General features: G+C 38.6%; 1 protein-coding gene and 1 long non-coding RNA gene across 4 annotated transcripts; one reads left to right on the forward strand and one right to left on the reverse strand.

The window, feature by feature from the left end:
- The first annotated feature begins 13,721 nt into the window (after positions 1–13,721).
- LOC149383081 (putative LRR receptor-like serine/threonine-protein kinase At1g56140) lies at positions 13,722–20,792 on the forward strand. Of its 2 annotated transcripts, none has more exons than XR_016301770.1 (24): positions 13,722–13,935; positions 14,340–14,529; positions 14,618–14,689; positions 15,100–15,171; positions 15,252–15,323; positions 15,439–15,510; positions 15,614–15,685; positions 15,779–15,850; positions 15,946–16,017; positions 16,111–16,185; positions 16,259–16,330; positions 16,463–16,534; positions 16,629–16,694; positions 16,786–16,851; positions 16,968–17,012; positions 17,139–17,203; positions 17,487–17,863; positions 18,393–18,594; positions 18,685–18,849; positions 18,943–19,061; positions 19,184–19,394; positions 19,477–19,568; positions 19,806–19,956; positions 20,141–20,304. XR_016301770.1 is itself a non-coding variant. In XM_089629005.1 (24 exons), the coding sequence occupies exons 1-24, from the start codon at positions 13,827–13,829 to the stop codon at positions 20,528–20,530; spliced, it is 3,111 nt and encodes a 1,036-aa protein (XP_089485131.1). In that variant the 5' UTR covers positions 13,725–13,826; the 3' UTR covers positions 20,531–20,792. The 2 variants fall into 2 exon arrangements, 1 of the variants encoding a protein (XP_089485131.1); XM_089629005.1 differs by having other exon boundaries at positions 13,725–13,935; positions 19,477–19,708; positions 20,141–20,792.
- A 384-nt stretch (positions 20,793–21,176) lies between these two features.
- LOC149383082 (uncharacterized) lies at positions 21,177–24,043 on the reverse strand. 2 transcript variants are annotated; one of them, XR_016301872.1, is made up of 4 exons: positions 23,716–24,043; positions 22,885–22,987; positions 22,404–22,498; positions 21,177–21,420 (listed from the first exon to the last, which is right to left on the reverse strand). It is a non-coding gene; the product is annotated as an uncharacterized LOC149383082 (long non-coding RNA). The 2 variants fall into 2 exon arrangements; XR_016301871.1 differs by lacking the exons at positions 21,177–21,420; positions 22,404–22,498 and having other exon boundaries at positions 22,740–22,987.
- Positions 24,044–24,291: the final 248 nt, after the last annotated feature.

Here is a 24,291-nt window from a genome sequence, read left to right on the forward strand (position 1 = left end):
GATAGCAATCCTCCACCCAAAAATCTTCACTTTTTTCGGAGCTGCCGACCTCCAAATGGCGCTGAAAAACGTCGCTGAGGGGGCAGTAGCCACCGGAGAGATGGCTGCGGCCATGCTCTTTACCGAGAATTCCTCCGAATCGTCCAACCACGCCCTTCGATCCTCCAAACCTGCCCACAAGGGCACTTCTTCGAGCATGTCCAATAATGTAGCCAATTCCATCGCCTCACGGTCTGATAAGTTCCTTGGGAAATTGAAGTTCCAATCCACGGCATCAAACAAAAGCGAGGAATGGGAAGCCAAACTCGCGATAGGGAATCCTTTCGATGGACAGAGTCGGTATAGTCCGGGGAACCTCTCTTTCATACTCGTTCCTTCTAACTATGAATCCTCCCAGAACCGGATTCTTGATCCGTCGCCCACTATCCACTTGCAATGCTTGAGAAAATCCTCTTGGACAGCCATGATTTATTTCCACGGGCTGCGGAGTGTGCGTCCTGTGGCGTGCCCAGGGTCCCACCCGTTGTCGTGGTAGCCGTAAATGGCGACTATCACCTTGTGCCAAAGAGCCCTAGGCTCAAGTGGAAAGCGCCATAGCCATTTTGCGAGTAGCGCCACGTTTTTCTCTCTCAAGCCTCCTAGACCTATGCCGCCCTTTTCCTTAGGCTTACAACACACTTCCCAAGCGACCCCGGGGCTGCCTTTCCGACCTTCAAAGCCTTCCCAGAAAAAGTTTCTCATAATCTTCTCTAAGTCATCTGCCACCCCTATAGGCATTTTGAACACCGACATAAAATATGTTGGAAGTTCGGATAGCACCGACTGGATCAAGGTCATCTTGCCTCCTTTCGAGAGGAACCCCCTTTTCCACCCGGCTAGCCTTTTAGTGAACTTCGAAATGACGGGGTCCCAAAAAGTTTTACTTCTCGGATTATTGCCTAAAGGCATACCAAGGTAGGATATCGGTCACGATTCCTTTTGACAACCGAGAATGGCAGCCAAACGCGAACAATCAGCCGTGTCACTGTTGATCCCAATAAGGCTGCTTTTCTCAATATTTATTTTAAGCCTGGACTCGTCGCGGAATCTGGAAATGATGTCGATCATGTTCGTCCAATTCCGATCATCGAACTCCCCGAAGATGAGCGTGTCGTCTGCGAATTGAAGATGGGAGATTGAAAGGGCGCCCAAAGAAAGAGCGTGGAAATGACCTTCCACTACTCCGCACGTGATGCGTCTTGACAGAGCATCCGCAACCAGGATGAAGAGGAAAGGGGACAAAGGATCGCCTTGTCGAACCCCTCTCGATCCTGAGAAGCGTCTCCGGTCTTTACCATTAACAATTACCGAGAAGGTCACCGAGGAAAGGCAGCCTTTGACCCACTTCCTCCATCTACCATCGAAGCCTTTGGGTTCCAAAGCGAAGTCCAGAAAGTTCCAATCCACCATATCGTACGCTTTTTCAAAATCGATTTTAAGGACCGATCCAACTTTCTTGGTCATACTTGTCTCCTCGACCAATTCGTTGGCTATAAGTATGAGATCCGTAATCTGCCAACCTTTGACAAAGGCTCCTTGGAATTCAGAAATGGTTTTTTCAAGTACATTTTTAATCCTCTCTGCCAAGACTTTAGCCAAAATTTTGTATAGGCCCGTCACCAGACTTATTGGCCTGAAGTCCTTAGCTCTGCAAGCGTTTAGCTTTTTTGGGATTAAGCATATGAAAGTTTCATCGACACTTTTGTTGATTCCTCATGTTTCCCAAAATTCTTCAAAGAATTGAATGATGTCATGTTTGATCGTCTCCCAAAAATCTTGAAAAAATGCCAAAGAGAAGTCGTCCGGCCAGGGCGACTTGTTCCTTCCGCATGCGAAAACCGCCGCCCGAATTTCATCTTCCGTGAAAGGTAAGGAGAGACTTCTGGTGCTCACCTCGTCTAAGGGATCCCATTCAATGTTGTTCCACTCACAGATTGTTGTAGGGCCAGCCCGGTAGAGAGTTTCAAAAAAGTGATTTATTTCCTCCACGATTTCAGCCTCGACTATCGTGATGGACCCATCGTTCCTTTCCAATTTCCACAGTGCGTTTTTAGCTTTCCTAGCACTTAGCAGATTGTGGAACATACTCGTGTTACCATCGCCGAATTTAGCCCAACTGATTTTTGATTTGAACCTGGCTGCTCTTTCTTCGTTTGCTAAGATGCCGTCTAGTTGGCCCTTAGGAAGGCTCTCTCGTGTCGTAACTCTTCCGTCCAATCGACACCCCCTTCGGCTTTGTCTAAAAGGGTAATCTCCTTCTCGATTTTGAGTTTTTGGCTGTATCTCCTTTCTCTTTCCCCTACGGACCAAGCCTTTATTTTATTTTTGAGTTTGTGGAATTTTCCCATGATTCTGTGTCCTAACCATGATGCCAACACCGCTTCTGACCATGTACTTCTAACCAAGTCTTTGAATTATGGGTTGTCCAACCAGTCGTTATCTAGCCTAAAAGGACCCGGACCCCAAGTTTCCCTATCCGTGGTTATGACCAACGGGAAGTGATCTGAAACCCCTCTTAGTTGAACCTCTTGTTGGTAATAGGGAAAAATTCTCCGCCAACCTGGTGCGAGCAAAAACCGGTCTAAACGTGAACAAGTCGGATTCTCCCGGAAATTAGACCAGGTGTACTCGCCGTTTGAAAGGGGGGGATCGAACAAGGAAAGCTCTGCGATTATTTCGTTGAAGCAAACCATGCTCCGCCTTGCCCGAACAGTTTTGTTCTTTTCCGATGCGAATCTTACGACATTGAAATCACCTCCCACACACCAATTCTCACCACAAATTTCCCCGAGGCCAGCCAACTCGTCCCAAAACTCATTCCTTTCTCTCGATCGGCATGGCCCCTTGAAAACCACCACGGGGAATCACCATGCATAATCTTTATCGACACCGAAAAATCTCCCAAATAACGATTCCTCCACCGAAACCCTCCTAGAGTCCCATACAATCACTATGCCCCCCGAAGCACCAATGGACGGGAGGGAAACCCATTCCTTAAACCTTGAACTCCAAATGCTACCTATGAATTTTCTGTCTATGTATATTCTCTTTGATTCTTGCAAAACCAAAATATCCGGGTTAACTTTGCACACTAGGGACTTGATTCCCCTGCGTTTGTCGGGGTGACCTGTACCCCTGACGTTCCAAGATAATATCTTCATAAAGACGGTGCTTCCCTCCTCTTGAGCTTTGAATTCACGTAGCTCATATTAAAATCTAGGTTTTTTAATTCTCTTCTGGCCCCCTTGGAGCGTTTTGGATTTCCTTTTCGTTTACCCGAGACTCTGGTTGCCTTCTCTATGCTTTTCCTAGAGCAAGCTTTCCCTGAATTTAGAGGAGCGGACAACGGGGGAGAGATAGGATCCTTAGGATTTATCCTGCCTTCCGAAGTGAAAGAGCCACCCTCGGATCTATTCTCCTCCTCGGATCCAAACAGAACGGCCACTCCTTCCAAACCATCAACCGAATCTAATCTGTGGTCGTCTTCAGAGGAGCAAAAGATTTCTTCTGAAGAACCCTCTTCCGGGGAAGATTCCCCGAGCATATTTACCATTGCCCTGTCTTGATCTGGCCCAACTTTGTCATCCTCGTCCATACCTCCGGGGGGAGGTTTGAAGGCCGACTCTTCCTCTTGGTCGCCTAACCACCACCTTCGAGAAAAACTTTTACCGAAGACTCCTTTCTTTCGTTCACCCACTTCAGAATCACTCGTGTAGTTCGACTTGTTCGTGTCCTTGTAGACGAAATCATTCCATCTTTCAATGATACCCGCTCGGAAGTTCTTGCGCGATTTTGGGCGACGAGAAAGGGAGAAGCGATCGCAGCTCTTGGTCGTTTTTTGTGATGCTATGTCCACCGATTTTTCCAAAGCGACCTCGAGGTCCGATTGAGCATTAGTGATAACAGCCTTTTTAGCGGTCGGCGGCACTTTTCGAGGCCCGACCCTAGAAACGCAGTCGTTGCGGTGGATCTCAGCGATTTGATCGGCCAATCTAGCATGCAGAGCAACCTTCTCTAGGGCCACGTCGCAATCGAGCTGGAGCGACAGAGGATCTGGATTTGCTGTCTCCTTTTTTGAGTTCTCTTGGTTAAACTCGTGTACCTGCCTCGGCTGTGAGTCTTCTCTGTTGTTGGAGACGCCGGCCCTGATTACACCGACAGGAGTTTCAGGAACATCGGAGACGAGGGAAAGATCATCGTCCGTGCACCGGCGGTTAGATGACTCGGGAAAATCCATCTCTAGATATCCTTGAGTTCTGGCCGTAACCCCATCCTCCCTTCTGCAGTTCCGGCAAGTATTTGTTCTTGAAAATCCTACGCTTACCTCTTTACCTTTAGTCGCTAAATCCGGCTGCCGATTAGATGCTGGAGGGGAAACACGTAGCACCTCTGTTGTATTAACTTTGGGGATCCAAAAAAAGGGACCTTTGGGCGATTCCTCCAAGTTGAAGATCCCAAGATGGATATGAGAGGCACCGTAAGGCAGCTCCAACCACGGTGAAAGAAGGCCACCTGTCATCCCCCGGACCTTGATCTTTGCGTGCCTTAGGTCGGTCAGATCCAATGTCTCTTTGGCGATCTGAATAATCCCTCCGAGTTTTGCACCGATCGTCTTCAGAGCGTGGACATTCCACAAGTCGAAAGGCAAGCCTTCTATGCCGATCCATCCATTTCCTAAACTTACACGGTTGTCCTCCCACTGATCCGAAGCCTCTCATTCCTTCAAAATTGCGACGTTCTTCCTGTTTTTGAAGAGAACTCCTTCTTTTAGGATTTTCTCTCTTTCTTCCATGTCCCTGCACCAAATAATACCTTTGTTTCCCGAGAAAGGTGACACGAAAACCTCGATACCAGTGAGCCTACTAATGGCATGTTGGATCTCCTCCCAATTGGTCTTACCGTCAAGTCTCCTTGCCACCACTACCAGGTTTGCCTTTTTCACGAAGCCCGGCGTGTATTGAGGTACATGAGGAGTGTGCATTTCCTCCATAGGTAACTTCCGTTCTATTTTCTGGCCCTGAACCACTTCAGCGTAGTTGACTCCTCTAATCACGTTACCCGTCGTGCCTCTGTGATTTTGGTTTACTGACCAGCGACCTAAAACCATACCCACCATCCTCAAGAACCTTTTCGAACCTTGTCTTCTTATTCCTTCTGGTATAAGAATCATTTTTCCTTCCAAACTAAAATTTCAAATAAATTTGTCAACTGCCCCAATTATGTACTGTATTTCAGGGGCTATTTTATAAAACCTCGAGCCAAAACCTATAAATGTACATACATTTTTTAAGATATAACATAAATTTCTATTAGTATATAAAAGCACTATAAAATTACAATCAAGTATCTTGCAACAGAGATATTAAGAAATTCCGTCTCATAAACATCCAGATACAAGTAATTGTGAATAATTATATAAATAAGCAAGGAATAAATGTACGCAATTTATAACTATAACAAAAAAAAAAAAGCGTACAAGGGAATCGAGATTCGAAGCGATACCTTATAAATTAAGAGAGTAAAAACAAAAAGGCGAGCTTTACATGGACGAAGCAGTCATGGAAGAAAAGGCGAAGTGACATCGCTTGGCGGGAATAAATCTCCTCCATTTCGATCTCAAAATTCTCTCGGCGCTCGGAGACGAGCTCCGATGGAAATCGGACGGCTGGTTTTCCCGAGAAACCATCTTGATTGGACGCAAAGAAAACTCCGCGGATTGGAAATTCGAGGTCAAGCAAGAGAATCGAATAAAAACTCGTTCGAATAGTGTCTATGGTTTTTCGATTTGGGGAGAAATGCGAAGATTGTCACTGCGCGACTGAAAAGTGATAACTGTGAATCCATTCTTCATAGTTGTTTGGCAATCTTTCAAGAAAGAATGAAAGAAGGAAAGAGGGTTTTAGAGAGAGAACCCGCGGGAGATTGATAGCGAAAAGACGAAGTTACCCCTTGAAAGCCTATTTTAGCTGGCCCCCCGAATCTTTATCATTTCAGTGGGCTGTTCTTTTCTTGGGTCCAAAACGACAGTAAACATAGAAAACGACATGAATACTTGATATGACATGGAAATTGCATTTTTTGCCATTTTTGTGCCCCTTTTATGCTTTTACATATGATATAGTTCTTGATATGTTTTTAAAATAAAATTTAGATGAGTTAAGCCGTTTGAAACTTCAATATGGTAAAGTAGCCAAGATTTCCAAAAACTTAGCAAATTAGCCAAGTTTTGTCCACCTAAACAGTTTTAATTTTTGCTTTACCCAAATTAACCTTTTGAGAATTAAATAAGAAAATTGATTATTTATATAAACAAATAAAATCGTGTATTGAATTGAAATTTTTATTATTTTGCTTGTGTGTGTGTTTTGTTATTTGAATCCCTCACTTAAGGAATTAGTTATTTGAATCATGCTCAGTTTGTAGGAAAGAAAGTCCTATTTCCCTTTTTATTTTATTTGTTTCTCTTTGATCATAAATTTATTAAAGAAAAACAAAAGGAAAGAGATGGACTTGTTGCACTAATTCCTTCCCAGCGAGCGGCCATGGCTTCCTCTCTTCTAACTCAGCTTTCTTCATAGCCGCCTTCTCTTCTGCCTCGGATCTCTCTCCACCGCCTCCGAATTCCCTCCGCCGCTCTCTCTCTCATCGCGATAAATTAAAAATATGTAAACAAGTAAGCATTTGGCGTAGCGCTTCTGGCCGTGCTTTCCGTCGGAGATTCACGTATTGTGGAAAGTGTCTCGATCGGAGCTGATGAAGGTTTCGAAGGCCTCCATTCTTCCAAATTTGAACTTGCCTTCGTAGGTCGCTCCGCTCGGCTAGAAAAATCTTCCCTTGTTGCTTTTCCCTGGAGCTACTCTTCCTTGTACAATCAACTGTCGGTTCAGAGGGTATATTTGTGTTTATTTCTATGTAAATCGGCAATACATGCGTTATCTTCTTCAATAAAGCTTACTATTAATTGTGTTTATTTGTGTTAGTGTCGGTATACTATAAATTTGTGTTAATTTTTATTTATTTGTGTTAATCCCGGTAAATTTATTATAGAAACACAGCCTAAAAAATATGGGAGACAGTGATGCAGCCTTCGAGCGCCACAATGAAGAGTAAAAATTGGAGCAGACAGACAAAGCATCGTTTATTGAGAGAGAGAGAGAGAGAGAGAGAGAGAGAGAGAGAGAGAGAGAGAGAGAGAGAGAATGAGGGTCTCATGACTATAGTCAACTCATTTGATGACTTTTTTTTTAATTCGAAAATGTTTAATAAAGGGTATTGGATTTGATCCTTATTAATTTACATTAATGACTATTTTATAAAATTAACAAAATCTTCGCTATTTAACAAAACTTAAGTTTGCTATTAGTTAGTTAACTATAAAGCCCTTTTAAAATAGGCATAAAAACATGGACGCTTTAGTAAAGTAGCCAACGTTTTGTTTATTTTAAGAAATAGCAAATAAACCATATAAACCAACATGATCAGACTATTATACCCTCAATTAAATAGACAAGATATTGAATTACATAAAAGAATGAATTTGAAATATGAAAAAAAATAACACTTCCCGTTATAAATTACAAATATCTCAAAAAAATTGAAAAATTATATTGAGATCTTCGCTGCATCTGACGGCCATGATAGCTTCACCGTGGCACTCAAAAGTTTTGTCGTAGTCTAACAGAGTTACAGAGATTAACACAAATAAACACAAATATATTGACGTTAACACAATTTTACGTAGACATCAACACAAATATACTAACATTAACACCATTAACACAAATAAAAACAAAATAATTACCACAATAAACAATAACAAAAAGAATAAATAAAAGATGTTCCACGTACTTCCACCACCAGAGATGGTAATCGTACCTCGTAAAACCCACAACCAAGAGGACCGTTAGAGCGACGAGCATGAGGAACGAGGCGAGGCGGACGAAGAATACACCACATAGCTTGAATCGCCATGCTCTCGCATATATCCAGTCCATCTTCGGGAACACTGCGACGGCCGGGACGGTCTTGCCGGCGAGGATCTGGACCTCGCATGAGATATAGCACAGAACGGTGATCTTCAATCTGATCGTCCTGGCCTCCGCGCACGTAGAAGTGTTGTTGTTGTTGTTGTTGTTGGCTTTCTAACGTCGGAGATGAACTCCTTCGAAATCCACTACGGCGACGTTAGGGATCCCTCACCGGATGGCGTATCCAAAGACGATGCGTCCACGACTCCGGCCTCAACGTACGGAGGTTGTTAGATTTTCAGCGCCGGAGATGGACTCTTCTGAGATCCACCAGGGTGGCGCCGGATCTCCACCAGGGGGCGTTTCCAAAGATAAAGCTGCGGTCCACGGCTCCGGTCAGGGAGCTAAATATCACCATCATATTTGTGGCCGTAGAGCGGTTATAAGAATCAGGGATCCATACGTTCATGCTTAAAAAAAAATTTGTTGATGAAATCATTATTTGAATAGTTACTAACGTGAGAGAGAGAGAGAGAAAGAGAGGGTTACGAATACAAAAATGCTAATAAATAGTAGTTATTAAAAGAGATATTGATTAATCAAATAAATAGCATAAATTTATATTAAGTAACGAATTTTATTTAATTTTAAAAACTAATATAAAGCTAACCGATTAACTAGAAAGACATAATTGGCACAAAAAAATTTAAATTGATTGTCACGTCATCGATTTGAGTAGTTAATAAAAAAAATATTGAAACGTTGTTTCTAAAACAAAACAAAAAAAACGTTGTTTCATGTGCTTACTCTATAATTTTGCTAAAAGCATAATGCTTTATAAATGGATGAGTCACCGGAGAATAGCCATTCAATCTGACTGCCTCGATGTCATTTCCTTGCTCAAAGATCAATCTCCTCCCCTTACGGAGGTCAGCCTTATTATCTCCGATATTCTCTCTCTCTCTCTCTGTAATTTCTTGGAGTTGTTTTCCTTCACTTTCATTCCAAGATCTTGTAATATTCCTGCTCATGGTTTAGCTAAAATGGCTCTACGTTTCAATGTTCCTGTTTTTTGGGAGAGTTTGCTTCCCCCAGACTTTGTAAAAATGGTGCAAGCTGATGTGCCTTATTAATGAAATTCCTACTTTCGTGTTTCAAAAAAAAAAAAAAAACGAAAAATGACATTAACTACTTGTCTGATTATTTTCACATTTATATAGAAACTAAAAAAAAAAAAAGCATCGATTTGGCAAACATACAAAAAGATTTAAAAATATATAGAAGGGTCAAAAACTTTACTTTTAACAAATTGGACAGCTGCGTCACAACACTTTTCCATGATACAATTACGCACTGCTATGCAAACGACGAGGTTTCTAAATAATGATTAATAAATGAATAACTCATATTTAAGTTTTAAACATCATGACAAGACAAGAGCTGTTGATGATCCGTTTTTCCTTCCTTTCTTCGCACTAAAATAAAGTCAATTTGGCAATTTGACATCGTTGCCGAGATCTGAAAGAGCGCAATTTTTTCTTTTTTTTTTATAATGGTGATAAATTGTAAAACAGTTACGTACAAGTACAACCAGTCTTGGTTTATATTTGATTAATTAGTATTCACGTGTTAGTTGTACATGTATGATTTAATCTTATCCGTCAACAATCAACATAAGTGCCAGCATCAAAATCATATTCAATAATCTGCAAAGTCAATATTTATATGTAACAGTTTTTTCTCAATTAATTTCCAAGTCAACATAAGTGACTCAAATAATATAATATATTATAATACATTGAAGCATACGACTGTAGACAAACGACAAATATTGTATGGCTTTGCATGTGTATGTAGTCAGACACAATAATTATTAGTCACTAATAACGTTTTTTTTTTTGTTTTAACAAGTGTATTTTTTAAAATTTTTGACACTTTCTAAATAAAGTCAAATTAGTATGCCGTTAATATTTTCATTTAAAATTTATGGTTCCGCGCGCTAAATGACATACGCATAACGCCATACATGACGTGAGGCAGAATAAATACATGTGAATGTATTATATATAATGGAAAAAGGTCATCTAGTGGCCAAAAACATGCATTGAGATTGACAATGACACATGCAACGCAAGTCTTTTTGTCTAGGAATCGAAAGTCGTTAATTCCCAATCCCACCACTAAAAGAAATAATAAAAGAGAAATTTCATTTTCTGGGCTTAATAAACCATTAAATATCAAGATTAGACCCTAATGTTTAAAAATATCTAAATATGAACTTTTGACCCAAAATCGGACACAAATACCCTTGATTCAAAAAACCCATGTGTTGTCTCTCATTTTTAAATGATTTTCATCACAAATCTTTTTCATTTTCGAATTGGTTGCGCTAGGATTAGAATTTTCGGTGGTCGAGCTCACCGCTGAGCTCGTGGGGTTCGAGGCAACGCCCCGATTTTTTTTTTTTTTTAGGAATTTGGGTATGTGTTCAGTTTCGATTTTGAGGGTTTCACCTTGAATTTCATCGTACAGCATCGTACGATGTCGTACGATGAGATACAATGAATCTCACATTGAATCTCACATTGAATCTCATCGTACGACATCGTACAGCATCGTACGACATCGTACGATGAGATACAATGTGAAACCCTCAAAATCGATAAAATTCATACACATTATAATGTACGATGTCGTACGATGCTGTACGATGTCGTACGATGCTGTACGATGTCGTACGATGCTGTACGATGCGATACGATGAGATTCAATGTGAAACCCTCAAAATCGAACCTGAACACATTCAATGCTGTACGATGTCGTACGATGATGTACGATGTCGTACGATGCTGTACGATGAGATTCAATGTGAAACCCTCAAAATCGAATCTGAACACATACAATGCTGTACGATGTCGTATCTCATCGTACGACATCGTACGATGCTGTACGACATCGTACGATGCTGTACGATGAAATTCAAGGTGAAACCCTCAAAATCGAAACTGAACACATACCCAAATTCCTAAAAAAAAAAAAAAAATCGGGGCGTTGCCTCGAACCCCACGAGCTCAGCGGTGAGCTCGACCACCGAAAATTCTAATCCTAGCGCAACCAATTCGAAAATGAAAAAGATTTGTGATGAAAATCATTTAAAAATGAGAGACAACACATGGGTTTTTTGAATCAAGGGTATTTGTGTCCGATTTTGGGCCAAAAGTCCATATTCAGATATTTTTAAACATTAGGGTCTAATCTTGATATTTAATGGCTTATTAAGCCCAATTAATGAAATTTCTCTAATAAAAGCTATATCTTTTTCTTTTAAAAAAAGTCTTAAGAAAATATTAAATTATTGAAAATCATCAATATTATTAGTGATATCATCATCATTGTCGTCGTAGCGTTGTTTTTATTTATTTATTATTATTTATATATCAAAGGGATCAAGTATGAACAAGTTACAGGAAGATGAGTTTTTTATTTGTATATTTATCTTTTCTTTTAAAATTATTTTACTTGTACATCACACATAAAAATGGTGTACACCCACTTATATTGAACATTTTAACCATAAATTATAAAGAAAATATTTTATACCTTAATAAATAAAAGACATTTTGTACCAATTGAATTCATGAAGTCCAACCTAAGTTAAGTTCTTGTTGTTAGACTGTAAATTTCCTTAAAATAGTAGGCTTTGTACGTGAAAAATAATGTGGTCCAAATGTATTACCTGTTAGAGTTTAATAATAAATAAGATAAATTTTATTGATTAATAAATAAAAGGTAATTTTCTATTGGGTCTTGATGATAAGTCTATATAAAGTTAACCTTAGAAATTGGTCATCTCTCAACTCATAACTTAGTTTTCATCTGCCATCACAAGAAATTTATCAAGACTAAAAGGGTCAAGAGAGATAAGCCAATTCTGGTGATTCCGCCACCTTCGTGTTGCTCTTGTCATGGATCGAGATAGGTTTTCTCGATCTCTAATGCTTTGTGATAATCTAATTCTAAGATCTTAACTAAATTATTTGAATTATGTTTACACTTGTGGGTTAAAACTAAAATGAGTTAATAATTATAGTAATATAGTGACAAAATAGGTAGCTCAAGCACTAAACACATTCACATGTTCGATCTTAGATCGTGAGTTCAACTAACAACTACGGATATGTCCAACTATTATCTAACTCCTTTCTTTCATTCCGACTAAGTATGAAGGCTTTGGATGGTATGAAAAATAAATTTTGTCCGCAAAGGACTTCATCACTTTGCATTCTAGTTTTGTCATTGGTAGCGGTCGTGGCATTCAAATTTGCGATTTTTTTTTTTGGGTATGGAATGCCTGCTCTAACAAGGCCGTTCGTTTGTTTAAAAATTGATGTCGCCAAAATTCTAAAGAGAAAATTATGTTTTATTGCCAACTAGCAGAGATAAAGAGGATTTCAAAAGAACAAGATTCTTGAAATCGGGAATGATAGTTATATCTAGTATGCGGTGGAGAATGTCAAGTTTTTCGTGGTGGCGCATATAATGCATTGAGGTTCCTTCAATCCTAAACATAAAGTTTGGAAAATAGGTCAACTTTGAACACCGGAAAATTAGTCAGTCCGTTCTTACTGCGGTCTATATTAGGAGAGAAGATTGGTTAGGAGTGTTGCATGCTTTTTCATCAATGACGGACATTTGTAGTTCTTTTGATTCTATTAGTTTCTTTTGAAATAAGAGGAACTTATATTTGGTGGCCCTTGAACTTTATAATAAATAGATATTGTAATTTTAAGTTTTCCGATTTTGTTATTTGGAGAAGTTCTAATCTTTGTACGGGTTAGTTCAAATTAAAAAAAAAAGTAAAAAAAATAAAATAATAACTGAGATAAAATTTCCTTGTTATAAAGTTTAAGATTATAGACCGCAGTAATCAAGATTTAAAGTTTAAGATTTACAATATAATCAAGATTTATTTAAAATTATTTAAAATTAGAAAAAAATGATAGTTTCAAAAATAAAAAATTAATCTTAGGATTAATATTTTTGAAAATGATAAATTATTTATAATAATTGTCAAAAATTTTAATTTTAGTGTAAATTTTTTTTTTTGACAATATAATTTTGATTATTTTGTTGAAATTATTTTATTAATCAATTAATTTCAAATGATTATTACTATCTTTTTTATTTTAATTTGGAGAAAAAAAAATGTGTCGACAGTTGAGGCAAGCAACTTGGATAGTCAAATTAATGAAATTAAATAATAAGGCACATCAAGTTTGACCGATTCAAAGTAGGCTTTAAAGCCTATATACGCGAGCGCATGCAAAAAGAAACTAGTTCTCATATATTATTAAATTATATTATATTATATATATATATATATATATATATATATATAAAGTAAAAGAAAAAAGAACTTATTTTTCTTAAATATAAATAAAAGTTGAACTTTAAACATATGTTATATTCATTCATTTTCTTTATCAAAAAAATAAAAATATCTTAAAAAATTTTAAATATATTTTTTTAAATTTAAATATTTTTGGATATATTTTTATATATTTTGTTATTCAAATTAAAATATATTAATTATTTCGCGACTTCTGTACTCGCAGCCATATATAAAAGAGAATTTAATATATACTTTACATCCGTACTTTTCAACTCTCGGGCGATGTTGACATTCTGTTTGTTTGGAAGACTTATTTTTGGGCTACATATTTGATTTTCGGGTCTCGCATTCCAAAATCTGGGAAAAAGAAAAAAAACTTTATCTCATCATTGAGATTTTGTACGGTTGAACTTCAAAGCTTAAAGTTCATGTCTGGAATTTCATCACGGTCAGCTTTTGTGCTGACGTGTCTTATTGTTCTTGCTTCTTCGGCAAGAGCTCAGAATGGAACTCAATCCACTACTGATCCTAATGAAGGTTCTCTCAGATAAAAGCTCATTTTTTTTTAAATTTTTTATATTACTAAATAAGGCTGTGTATCTGGGCATTGCTGGGTGTGATAATTCAAGGTAGATTTTGGAAATTTGAGCTTTATTCACTGAACAGACTAACTGAGTTTTTGGATAAAAAAGAAAATACAAAAAATTATGTATTTTTTGTTAGTCTCAACCATATTTGTTGTTGAAAACTTGAAAAAAAAAAAATTGAATTGTTTCTTGACTCATAAATGTCCCTAAATAGCTTGTCTTAACGCTTAACAAGACCAAAAATGCTATGCAAAGAGCATTTAGGCCTAACTCAGAACATATGCGAAATCGAAGGCAAAATATCATATTATTAGCTCTTGAAATTTATTATACAAAAAATCTATTTGGGTGCAGTGAGAGCTTTGAATGCAATATTTGGACAATGGGGAATAAAAGCCGACACGGAACAATGGAACACGACCGGAGATCCGTGCAGTGGCTCCGCAATAGACGATGCTGCGGACTTCAACGACGGCCAATTCAATCCTTTCATCAAATGCGATTGCTCTTTCAGCAACAGATCTCTTTGCCACATCACTCAGTTGTAAGTTTCGTTGATTTGACTGACGTGTACTTTTAATCGCTTCTGAATTTCATGAACTGATGTTGTTTTCGTTGTAACTCTGTCGCAGGAAAGTGTATGCAATGGATGTCGCCGGTCCGATTCCTGATGAGATATGGAATCTGACCTTCCTTTTCAATCTGTACGTGGTTTCTATGCCAATTTTTATATAATTATTGTTATGCGGTTTCTATGGCCGTTTTGTCATTTTGACTTAGTCAGAGGAAATTGTGTGCAATAACTTGCTTACAGTAGCCCAGGGACCGACATGTCGGTCACATTATGGTTCAGGGACCAAAATGTCATTCACATAACGGTTTAGGGACCATAATGTCACTCACATAGTGGTTCAGGGACCATAATGTCACTTAAAAAATGTTTCAGTGACCAAAATGTCACTCACATAATGGTTGAAGGTCCAAACTGTCACTCACAAGATGGTTCAGGGACCAAAATGTCACTAACATAATGGTTTGAGTTCAGAGACTATGTGCGCTAAAAAGCCAATTTATAATCATATCTGTATCTGATTTTTTTGTTTGTTTGTTGCAGGAATTTGGGCCAGAATTTCTTGACCGGCCCTCTTTCTCCGTCCATTGGCGGTCTCACTCGAATGCAATACCTGTAAGCATATATCATTTATATAAGGATTTCACAGAATGATATGATTATTTACATTGGTTCTTATGTTTGACTTTCTATAGGAGCCTTGGTATAAACGCATTGTCCGGGGAAGTGCCAAAAGAACTCGGCCTACTTACCGAATTGTTGATTTTGTAAGTCACGATTCGAGCATTGTCGAATCGAATTTCAATCTCAATGGCTTGGAATTCTTTTTTCATGACCCATAATTTGAACTCTGACTATATCTATCTATAAATCTATGTATAGGTCATTTTCGTCGAACAACTTCTCTGGTCCTTTGCCATCAGAGCTCGGGGAATTGTCGAAATTGCAACAGCTGTATGTTTGTTGAAACGAGCTTCACAATTAGATTATCAAATAAAGTAACTTGACAAACAAGAAATGCTTTTTTTTGTTTTTTGTTTTTTTTTTACTTTGGCAGTTACATCGACAGCGCTGGAGTCAGTGGAGAGATTCCTCAGTCATTTGCGAATCTTCAAAACCTCCAGAGAGTGTAAAAACACAACCATATTCTCATAGTTTTTTTTCCGCCATAAACTTTATAGACTACCGTTTTACGAGGAAACACTTGTACTTTTATTTGCAGATGGGCGTCTGATAATGAATTGACTGGAAGGATTCCGAGCTTCATAGGAAATTGGTCACAGCTTTTAGTATTGTAAGACTAAACTCAACACAATTTTTTTCCCCTTATATAGATATCCTTCTTTCTTTTTTACTCTTTTTATTTTGATTTATATATTATTTTTGTAGGAGGTTCCAAGGGAATGCTTTCGAAGGCCCAATACCGTCGACGTTTTCGAATCTTACCTCTCTGGAAGAGCTGTGAGTCATTCCTACAATAAATTCAGTTACTCTCATGTCCATATGTGGATTCACAAGCTTAACAAATAGTGTTGTGTTTGTCTGTATCTATAGGCGACTAAGTGACATATCTAATATGACTACTTCCTCTCTTGACTTCGTCAAGGATATGAAATCCCTTACTATTCTGTAAGTACTTTTTTTTTTAATTTTTTTTCTTTATCTTCCTCTTGAATTTAATAACTGAGTGATTAAAATGCAGAGAGCTGAGGAACAACAATATGTCCGCTTCAATCCCTTCGAGCATCGGCAACATTCAATCTCTGCAACAACTGTAAGTTTCGGTAACTTGCATTGCAATCTTCCTTTTTTTTTTTTTTGCTTCCATGCCCTGATTTTTTTTTCTTCTTCAGTATTTCATGCCTTTTTATTGTCTTTTTAATAATAAAAATAATAATAAATACAGAGATTTGAGCTTCAACAGATTACGTGGGCAGATTCCTGACTCCCTTTTCAACTTGACTTCACTCTCATCTCTGTAATATATGAGCTCTCTTTCTATCATATATTAACCATGTTTAAACAGCCATTCTTAATTTATTGAAGCTTCTTAATTCTCTTTCTTAAATCAGGTTTCTTGGCAACAATAGCTTAAACGGCACGATTCCTCAACAAAAGAGCTCATCTCTTCGCACAATGTAAGTTAATACATTTATCATCCTAATTTAGTAGCTGCAAATGTAAAACACTAATAAATGAATCATGTTGAACTCTCTCTTGTGGTTCCAGAGATCTGTCATACAACAATCTAGTTGGAGATATTCCTTCCTGGGCTAACGCCACCAATCTTCAGCTGTATGTGTAATTTAGTACTTCATTTTTCATTTTTCAGTGTACTGTAATATTGTGCACGCTCGTATAATATCTCGGAGCTTGGATTCATTCATGATTTCTTTGTTTCTTTAATGCAGTAACTTGGTCAGCAACAACTTTACTCTAGGAAGTTCAGCGAACCAGTGAGTTTCCTCTATATAATTTTTTTTATTATTATTTTTGTTTTTGAGGCTTCCAAATTATAGTTGTTTGAGTCGATAAAGAGCTTCCTTGTAATATCGAACCTCGTTTTGTCTATCTGGTTTTAGGGGAATTTTCTCAAGGCTGAACTGCCTTCAAAAGAACTTCCCTTGCAATCGAGGCGCTCCCAAGTGTAAGTACTCAAGACAGAATACATTTCTTTCAGTATATCATTTGCTGTTTCTTAGTCGCTAACTGTCGAAATTTGTAAAAAAGTTAAATTCTTTTTTATGATATTGACTAAAAGGCTACAAATTTTAGTTTAGGGGCTAAAGTGTTATTTGTACTATAGTTCAAGGACTCCTGAAGCTAAAACTCCTTCGGATTTATCACGCTTTTATCATGCTTCATTGACAGTTTTCTTTTTTCTGTTTGAGATCATACACTCATATATGTGTTTGTGTATTGGAATTCAGATGCCGGGTTCGGAGTTAACTCTGGGGGTCCTCGAATCACGTCGTCTGAGCATATCGCGTACGAAGCGGACAACGAGGCGCTCAGCGCGGCCTCGCATTCTGTTTACAGCTCCGAAAGGTGGGGTGTCAGCAATGCCGGAATTTTCGCCGGAAACTCCAACGTCAGTTACACGAAGTTCACGTCGTCCCAGTTCGCGAATTCCTTGGACCCCGAGCTCTTTCAGACGACTAGGCTCTCGGCTTCGTCGCTGAGGTACTACGGTCTCGGCCTCGAGAACGGAAACTACACCGTGAATCTCCAGTTCGCCGAGATAGATCTCCAAAACGGCCGAACGTGGAAAAGTGTCGGCCGACGAGTATTTGATGTTTATGTCCAGGTATGAGATATCAATTTTGTATAGTTATATGTTAAGATCCTCATTCATTTTTATAGTTTTATCATAAATTACGAATGGTTTGAAAATGCTAATTCTCTGAATATATCGACTTTCAAACCCTCTATAAATAACTTTGTATTTTGAATTTTCAGACGATTTTACCTTTATTTTAAATGAAACCGTAAACAATAACAAAAAAGTCAAATAAAAGCATAAACAACAAGGAAAATATTGTGACAAGAGGTATTTATAGAATTAAAAAGTAAATGATTCGATATTTGGGGGAATTAGTTTGAAAAGTAAATATGGGAGGTTATTTCCACAGATAAAATTGGAATTTCTTTCCTCTTCCCAACAGATTTATTACAATAAAAATGATTTTCTTCTATCAGAATCTTCCCATAGACTAATACAATTTTAAACTATTCTACATTCAGCCCATAATTATCTACTAAATATTAAACTACAATCAGAAACGTGTTAAAAAATGAATCCCATTTCCCATTTTCTTTATGTGTACGTTTCACAGGGGAGGCTTGTTTTAAAAGATTTCGACATCAGGAAAGAGGCTGGAGGGTCATCTTTCCGAGTTGTCTTGAGGCCGTTTAGAGGCGTGGTTGTTTCGGAGAATCACCTCGAAGTTCATCTTTTTTGGGCCGGAAAAGGAACTTGTTGTATACCGGCTCAAGGTACATACGGGCCTTCGATATCAGCCTTTAGCGCCACGCCAGGTAAATAAAATTTACACGGATCGTTTGTTTATTGTTTGGTAGTACATTTCTGCGTTCTTCGCTCAGCTCACTAGTGAGGTTTCGGTACAGAGTTCACTCCCACTGTGAGTAACAAAGCTCCGAGCTCTAAGGAAAACAAGACAGGCTTGATTGCTGGGATAGTCGTCGGTCTTTCTGTTCTAGCCTTTGTGGGTCTATTTGTGATTTTCATTATCGTCCGAAGAAGAAGGAGGGCTCAAATGCACTACGACGAAGGTAATAACTTCCTTCAATGTTCCGTGCTAGCATGGAAAAAATAATTAAACAAAAAAGAAAAATGTATCATGACTGTTGGTTAATATTTCGCAGAGTTCTTGGGAATGGATGTCAAACCATTCACTTTCAGCCACTCAGAACTGAGAGCGGCCACAAATGATTTTGATTCCGCTAATAAATTAGGAGAAGGTGGATTTGGACCTGTATACAAGGTTTGATTCACTCATCTTCATCATACCTTGCAGTCTAAGCAGCCTTGTTTTATTAGCTTTTCATATGCAAAGTTTCAATAATTCCTAAACCAATTTTATTTTATTCGTCGTTATAATTTCAGGGAACACTTGAAGATGGAAGAGTTATTGCAGTTAAGCAATTGTCTCTGACCTCTCACCAAGGAAAGAGTCAATTTGTGACTGAAATCGCTACAATATCTGCAGTACAACATCGCAATCTGGTGAAGCTCTACGGGTGTTGCCTTGAGGGAGATAAACGACTTCTCGTATATGAGTTTCTTGAGAACAACAGTCTCGATCAAGCACTATTCGGTAGGAAAATAACTTCCCTAAACAATATAACTCACTTCTTAAGCATATGTATAGTGATGTTATATAATTTGTAATATCACAGGAAATAATAAGTTGAAACTCGATTGGCCAACCCGTTATGAGATTTGCACGGGCGTAGCGAGAGGTCTGACTTATCTTCACGAGGAGTCACGGGTGAGAATCGTACACAGAGATGTTAAATCTGGCAACATCCTGCTCGACTCGAATCTGGTCCCGAAGATATCGGATTTCGGTTTGGCCAAACTTTACGACGACAAAATGACTCACATGAGCACTCGCGTGGCTGGAACAATGTATCATACTCAATTTACCTTATATATATTCTTCCTAACTGAAACATTGGTTTTCGATGAAAAAATGGCCTTATGGATTGATGTTCTTAAATTGCAGCGGATATCTTGCACCGGAATACGCGATGCGAGGCCATCTTACGGAGAAGACAGATATCTTTGCCTTTGGCGTCGTGGCTCTAGAGATCATTAGTGGCCGGCCAAATTCCGACAATACATTGGATGAAGAGAAAATGTACCTTCTTGAATGGGTAAGAAAAAAAGAAAGAAAATCATCCTAACTAGTTGGTAATGAGAGAAGTAATATATAATCTTATATATACACACATTGTTAAGTTCCTTTTAGCTTCTAGATGTGGGAGTAGTTAATATATTTTCAAGCGTCGTTAGGCATTTTAACTCATTAAAATTCTATTTTCTTTGTCAATATGCTAGGCTTGGAATCTACGTGAACAAGGTCGCGAGCTCGAAATTGTGGACCCGGAACTTTCCAAGTTCGACGAAGACGAAGTGAGAAGAATCATCGGAGTGGCTCTTCTTTGCACGCAGACGTCTCCAAATGCGCGTCCTTCGATGTCGAGAGTCGTGGCAATGATCACCGGCGACGCTGATGTCAGCACCGATATTTCGAGGCCCGGTTACTTGACGGACTGGAAGTTCAGCGACACGAGTACCTTCATGACCGACACCGCCATCAAAGGAACCGAATCGAGCTTCTACGGTTCGTCTGCGAGTACGAGCATTGTGGCCGAGGCAGCACCGAATCCGCCTCTAGGCGAGTTTGCTCGGCCTGTTCTTCGGGACAATATCACCGAGGGAAGGTGAAATGAATATCGGGTCTTTTTTGTTTGTTTTGTGTGCTTATACATGGTTTTCTTGTGAATGAAGATATGTCAATTTTTTTTGCACATTGCTTTTTGGACACTGATTTGTAGCATTATCATAATTTGATTGATGATGATATAGTTGCGGAGATACTCCGTAAGAGTACATTGTATGCCTTTTAATTTGCACATAATTTGTGATCATTATAGCATAAGCTAGATTAAGAAGTTTAGTGCTACACCTTAAAAAATAATCAGAAGTTTGAAAAAGAAAGGCATTCTATACCAAAGAGTAACATATTGTTAGTTGGGCTCTTTGGCCGACTTTCGGTCTCATATTGTTACATACTCAGCCAGTAGGAGTTATATTTATGAAATTAGATTAATTACGAATTTAGGCTATTTAAATCATGCAATTGCTATTTTTAATTAGTACGTATTTAGACTTTTAATTATGTCGCGAGCGTCGTCACCTCGCTCGCAAGCCACGACTCGACGGAACCAACATCACGTAGCGGGAGCATGTCACCATATGAATAATGAAATGTAAATAAACATACTAAAATCTCGTAAACATATAATAAACGAGATAAAATATTAAAGTGCAGAAACGCTAATACAAAAGTGGTTATCGAAAATCTCGGGAAATTTTTCGTTTTTCTTTTAGAACTTAGAAGTCGTACACCGACCCTAATACATATACATATGTGTATAAAGAAGCTCCCGACTTTACTTATATACACGGAATATTACTTTAGGAAGAGTCGATATTGCACAAGATATTATATAGAAGATTAATTCCCGAGCCAGAACCCATAGCCCGTAGGTCAAGATATACCCGTCCCGACTCGGTTTCCTTCTCTGCTGCTTACATTTCCGTCTTGCCCTTATCTACATTACCAAGGGACATAAAACTATGCGTCGAATGACTCAGCAAGCGGGGGTCTAACTTAGGAAAGAAAACAAACTAATGCAAAACATATGACGTGCGAACAAGCGAAGAAAAATGCAGGATGCAGCTATCACCTAACAGTGACTAATGAGTGCGCATCCTAGAACACTGGCCATTCCGCAAGGTTATACACTCCTCACTGCTATAACCCCCGGTCCGACTAGAGACCAGTTTCATAATTCGAGCAGTAGTTGTCAGCTGATCTAAGTTTTAACACCTGTCTGGGATCCACTAGTGGTACTTTCTTCATCATGACGTCAGCGCCGCTGGTCTCTGACATAGTGAGCTCGCGAACTGCGACCTTCACCCACTACGCCCCGGAGTGCTTAGGGCAGCTTCCGGTGAGTCTTCCAGCTAGCAATGAGCTCGCGATGCGCGACCTTCACCCATTGCTTCGAGTACTCGGCGCACGAACCGGCATGGCCCGCTAAGCAGAAGTCGTTGACTTGTGAGTACCACCGACACGAGTTTAATTAAAGTTTGGGTACTCTGCAGCTACCAGCGTAAACGTTAAACTTATATACGGAAGAACGTAACGGAATAAACCCCGAAAGAAATTATTGTTTCTTTTTGAAGCTCGTTAAATGTTTTTAAGCTGAAAGTTCGAAATGTGACTTTCGAACCTTCTACTCCCGATTGAATTCGAGAGTCTATCGCTCTCCCGTCTTCTCGATTCTAACCTATATCCTAGAGTTAGAAGAGAAGTCTATCTATACACATAGAAAACGTGGCTGGTTCAAGTTAGAGTTTGAACCTAACGAGCGTACCCGAACTAAGTTTTCAATCAAGAGTGGCCGAAGCCTTAACTTTCAAGTTTATTCATTTTAGGCTTTCACCTACTCTTGTTTACTAACAAAACAAAATGCACAAACAAACAGAGTTATCCCCTTAGTAAGTAGTTGACTTTTGTCTCCTCACTTACCCGGAATAGTTCGACAGAAAGCTTGACGATTCCCAAAGATGTCTTGCTTCACACGTTCTTCGAGACACTTGATACTTGTCGAAACGTCGGAAGAACTAGCATTCAGAGTTGAATATCAGTTAGTTATTGGATTCGAGTTTACTTGAAGAAGATAAAGTTAGTTGTCCGGATTAGATTCGAGTCGGTTCGGAATTCGAGAATTTAATTTATTATTCTCCGGTTTTTCGGAAGTTAAACTTATTCAAGACTCGCATATTCTCATATCGAGAATGATACGAAATACAGTTCAACGAGTAATCATGAGTCTTAAATAAATTAAATAATCCGAAATTAAAATAACCGAGAATTCCAAACGAATAATTAAATTAAATTCATAAACGTTATTAAATAAATAATTATAAATGATTTATTTAAATAAAGGAAATTCATTACATAATTTAAACTAAGAGTATTTAAACGCTATAAGCGATTTAAAACTCACGAGTTAATCGAGCTTTACTTCGATAACTCTTTTTCTCGATATCTTCAAAAATAATCAACATTGTCGTCTTCGACTTGTCTGGTTCCCGCTTGTTCGTCTTGATCTGTAATCAAACCATCCAAAACCCTTATCAATTCCAAAATCCAAATCCCGATTTCACGTCTTAAAACCCGAACCCAATCAACCAAGCAAACTCAACACGAATCCATACTAACCCAACGCTATAACACACAATAGATCACAAAATCATCAACCCGAGGCTCAGAATATTATCACAAAACATAACGGCCAAAACTCGTCATACGCCTAAAGCAAAACACTCGGCCAAAAACAAGGCTCGACCAAAAATACCAACTCAACCAAGACAACACTTTCAACCAAAATCCAGAGTCAACAAATCAACACAGCCTCAAGACATCACTAAACAGAACTTCAAATCAAATCTAAAAAATACACACACGGCCAAGTGATCAAAACCCACCAAATTCGTCCAAAAATTCAACAAAATTCCAAACAGCCACTATGATCGAAACCCAATCACTAAACAATCTCAGAAACGTCTCAGAAACATCAATTAAAACGCAGGAATAAAAAAAAAACCCAAAATTATAATCCTCAAACCCTAGTTCATCACATTTTCGGACAAATCCATACCAAACCAAGGAAATCTGAACTCAATCCATAAATTCAAGCTATAACCATCACTAATCGAGTTCAATGAACGATTAAAACCAAACAATTTCACCAAATTCAACCCGGAACCAAAAACCCCCAAATTTGGAACCAAGAACCCTAGATTTCGAATCTAATCCAAGGGAAAGAAATTCTCACCTCAACCCGTGAGATTAGCTTCCTCGGAGGGTTCTCACTTCCTTCCCGGTGTTTTTTCCTTGCTCCGGCGTCACGGCGGCTCTCGGCGGCCTTGTTCTTCTCAGCCCGGAGCGCGCGGTGGATGAGGGTGGTTCGGCTGGTGATGGCGTGCGATGAGGAAGGAGATAGAAGGATAGAGATGAGATGGTGTTGATGATGATGGTCGGCAAGAATGAAGATCCAAGCTAGCAAATTTCTTTTTTCTTTGTCTGGTTCTTTCGGCCGAGTGACGCGAGGAAGAAGAGGGAAAGAAGAGAGATAGACCGAGGAAGAGAGAAAGAAAAGAAAGAGAGAGAAAGAGAGAGGGAAAGGATGAGGTGGCCGAGAAAGAGAGATGGAGAGGAGAAAATTGCCACATGGCATCCTCACGTCACGCCACATATGAACAGGTAGCCCAACAAAAATTTGACACGTCTCTCTTAAAACAACCCCTTTCTACCTTTTTCTTTTAATCTCGTCCCTTATTTGCTGCACATAAGTCCTTTTAAAATAAAAATTCACAAATTTATCCTTAATTAATTGAAAATAATCTTGAAA

This window comes from Urtica dioica, chromosome 10 (genome assembly GCF_054948205.1).
Source record: "Urtica dioica subsp. dioica isolate 48M chromosome 10, U.dioica_male_clone48M_v1_H2, whole genome shotgun sequence".
NCBI lineage: Eukaryota > Viridiplantae > Streptophyta > Magnoliopsida > Rosales > Urticaceae > Urtica > Urtica dioica.

Coding starts and splice junctions, on each gene's coding strand:
- LOC149383081 (XM_089629005.1), top strand. CDS start 13,827: ATGTCTGGAATTTCATCACGGTCAGCTTTTGTGCTGACGTGTCTTATT. Junction 15,324..15,438: donor CTTACCGAATTGTTGATTTT/GTAAGTCACGAT, acceptor ATCTATGTATAG/GTCATTTTCGTCGAACAACT. Junction 16,331..16,462: donor ATTCAATCTCTGCAACAACT/GTAAGTTTCGGT, acceptor TAATAAATACAG/AGATTTGAGCTTCAACAGAT.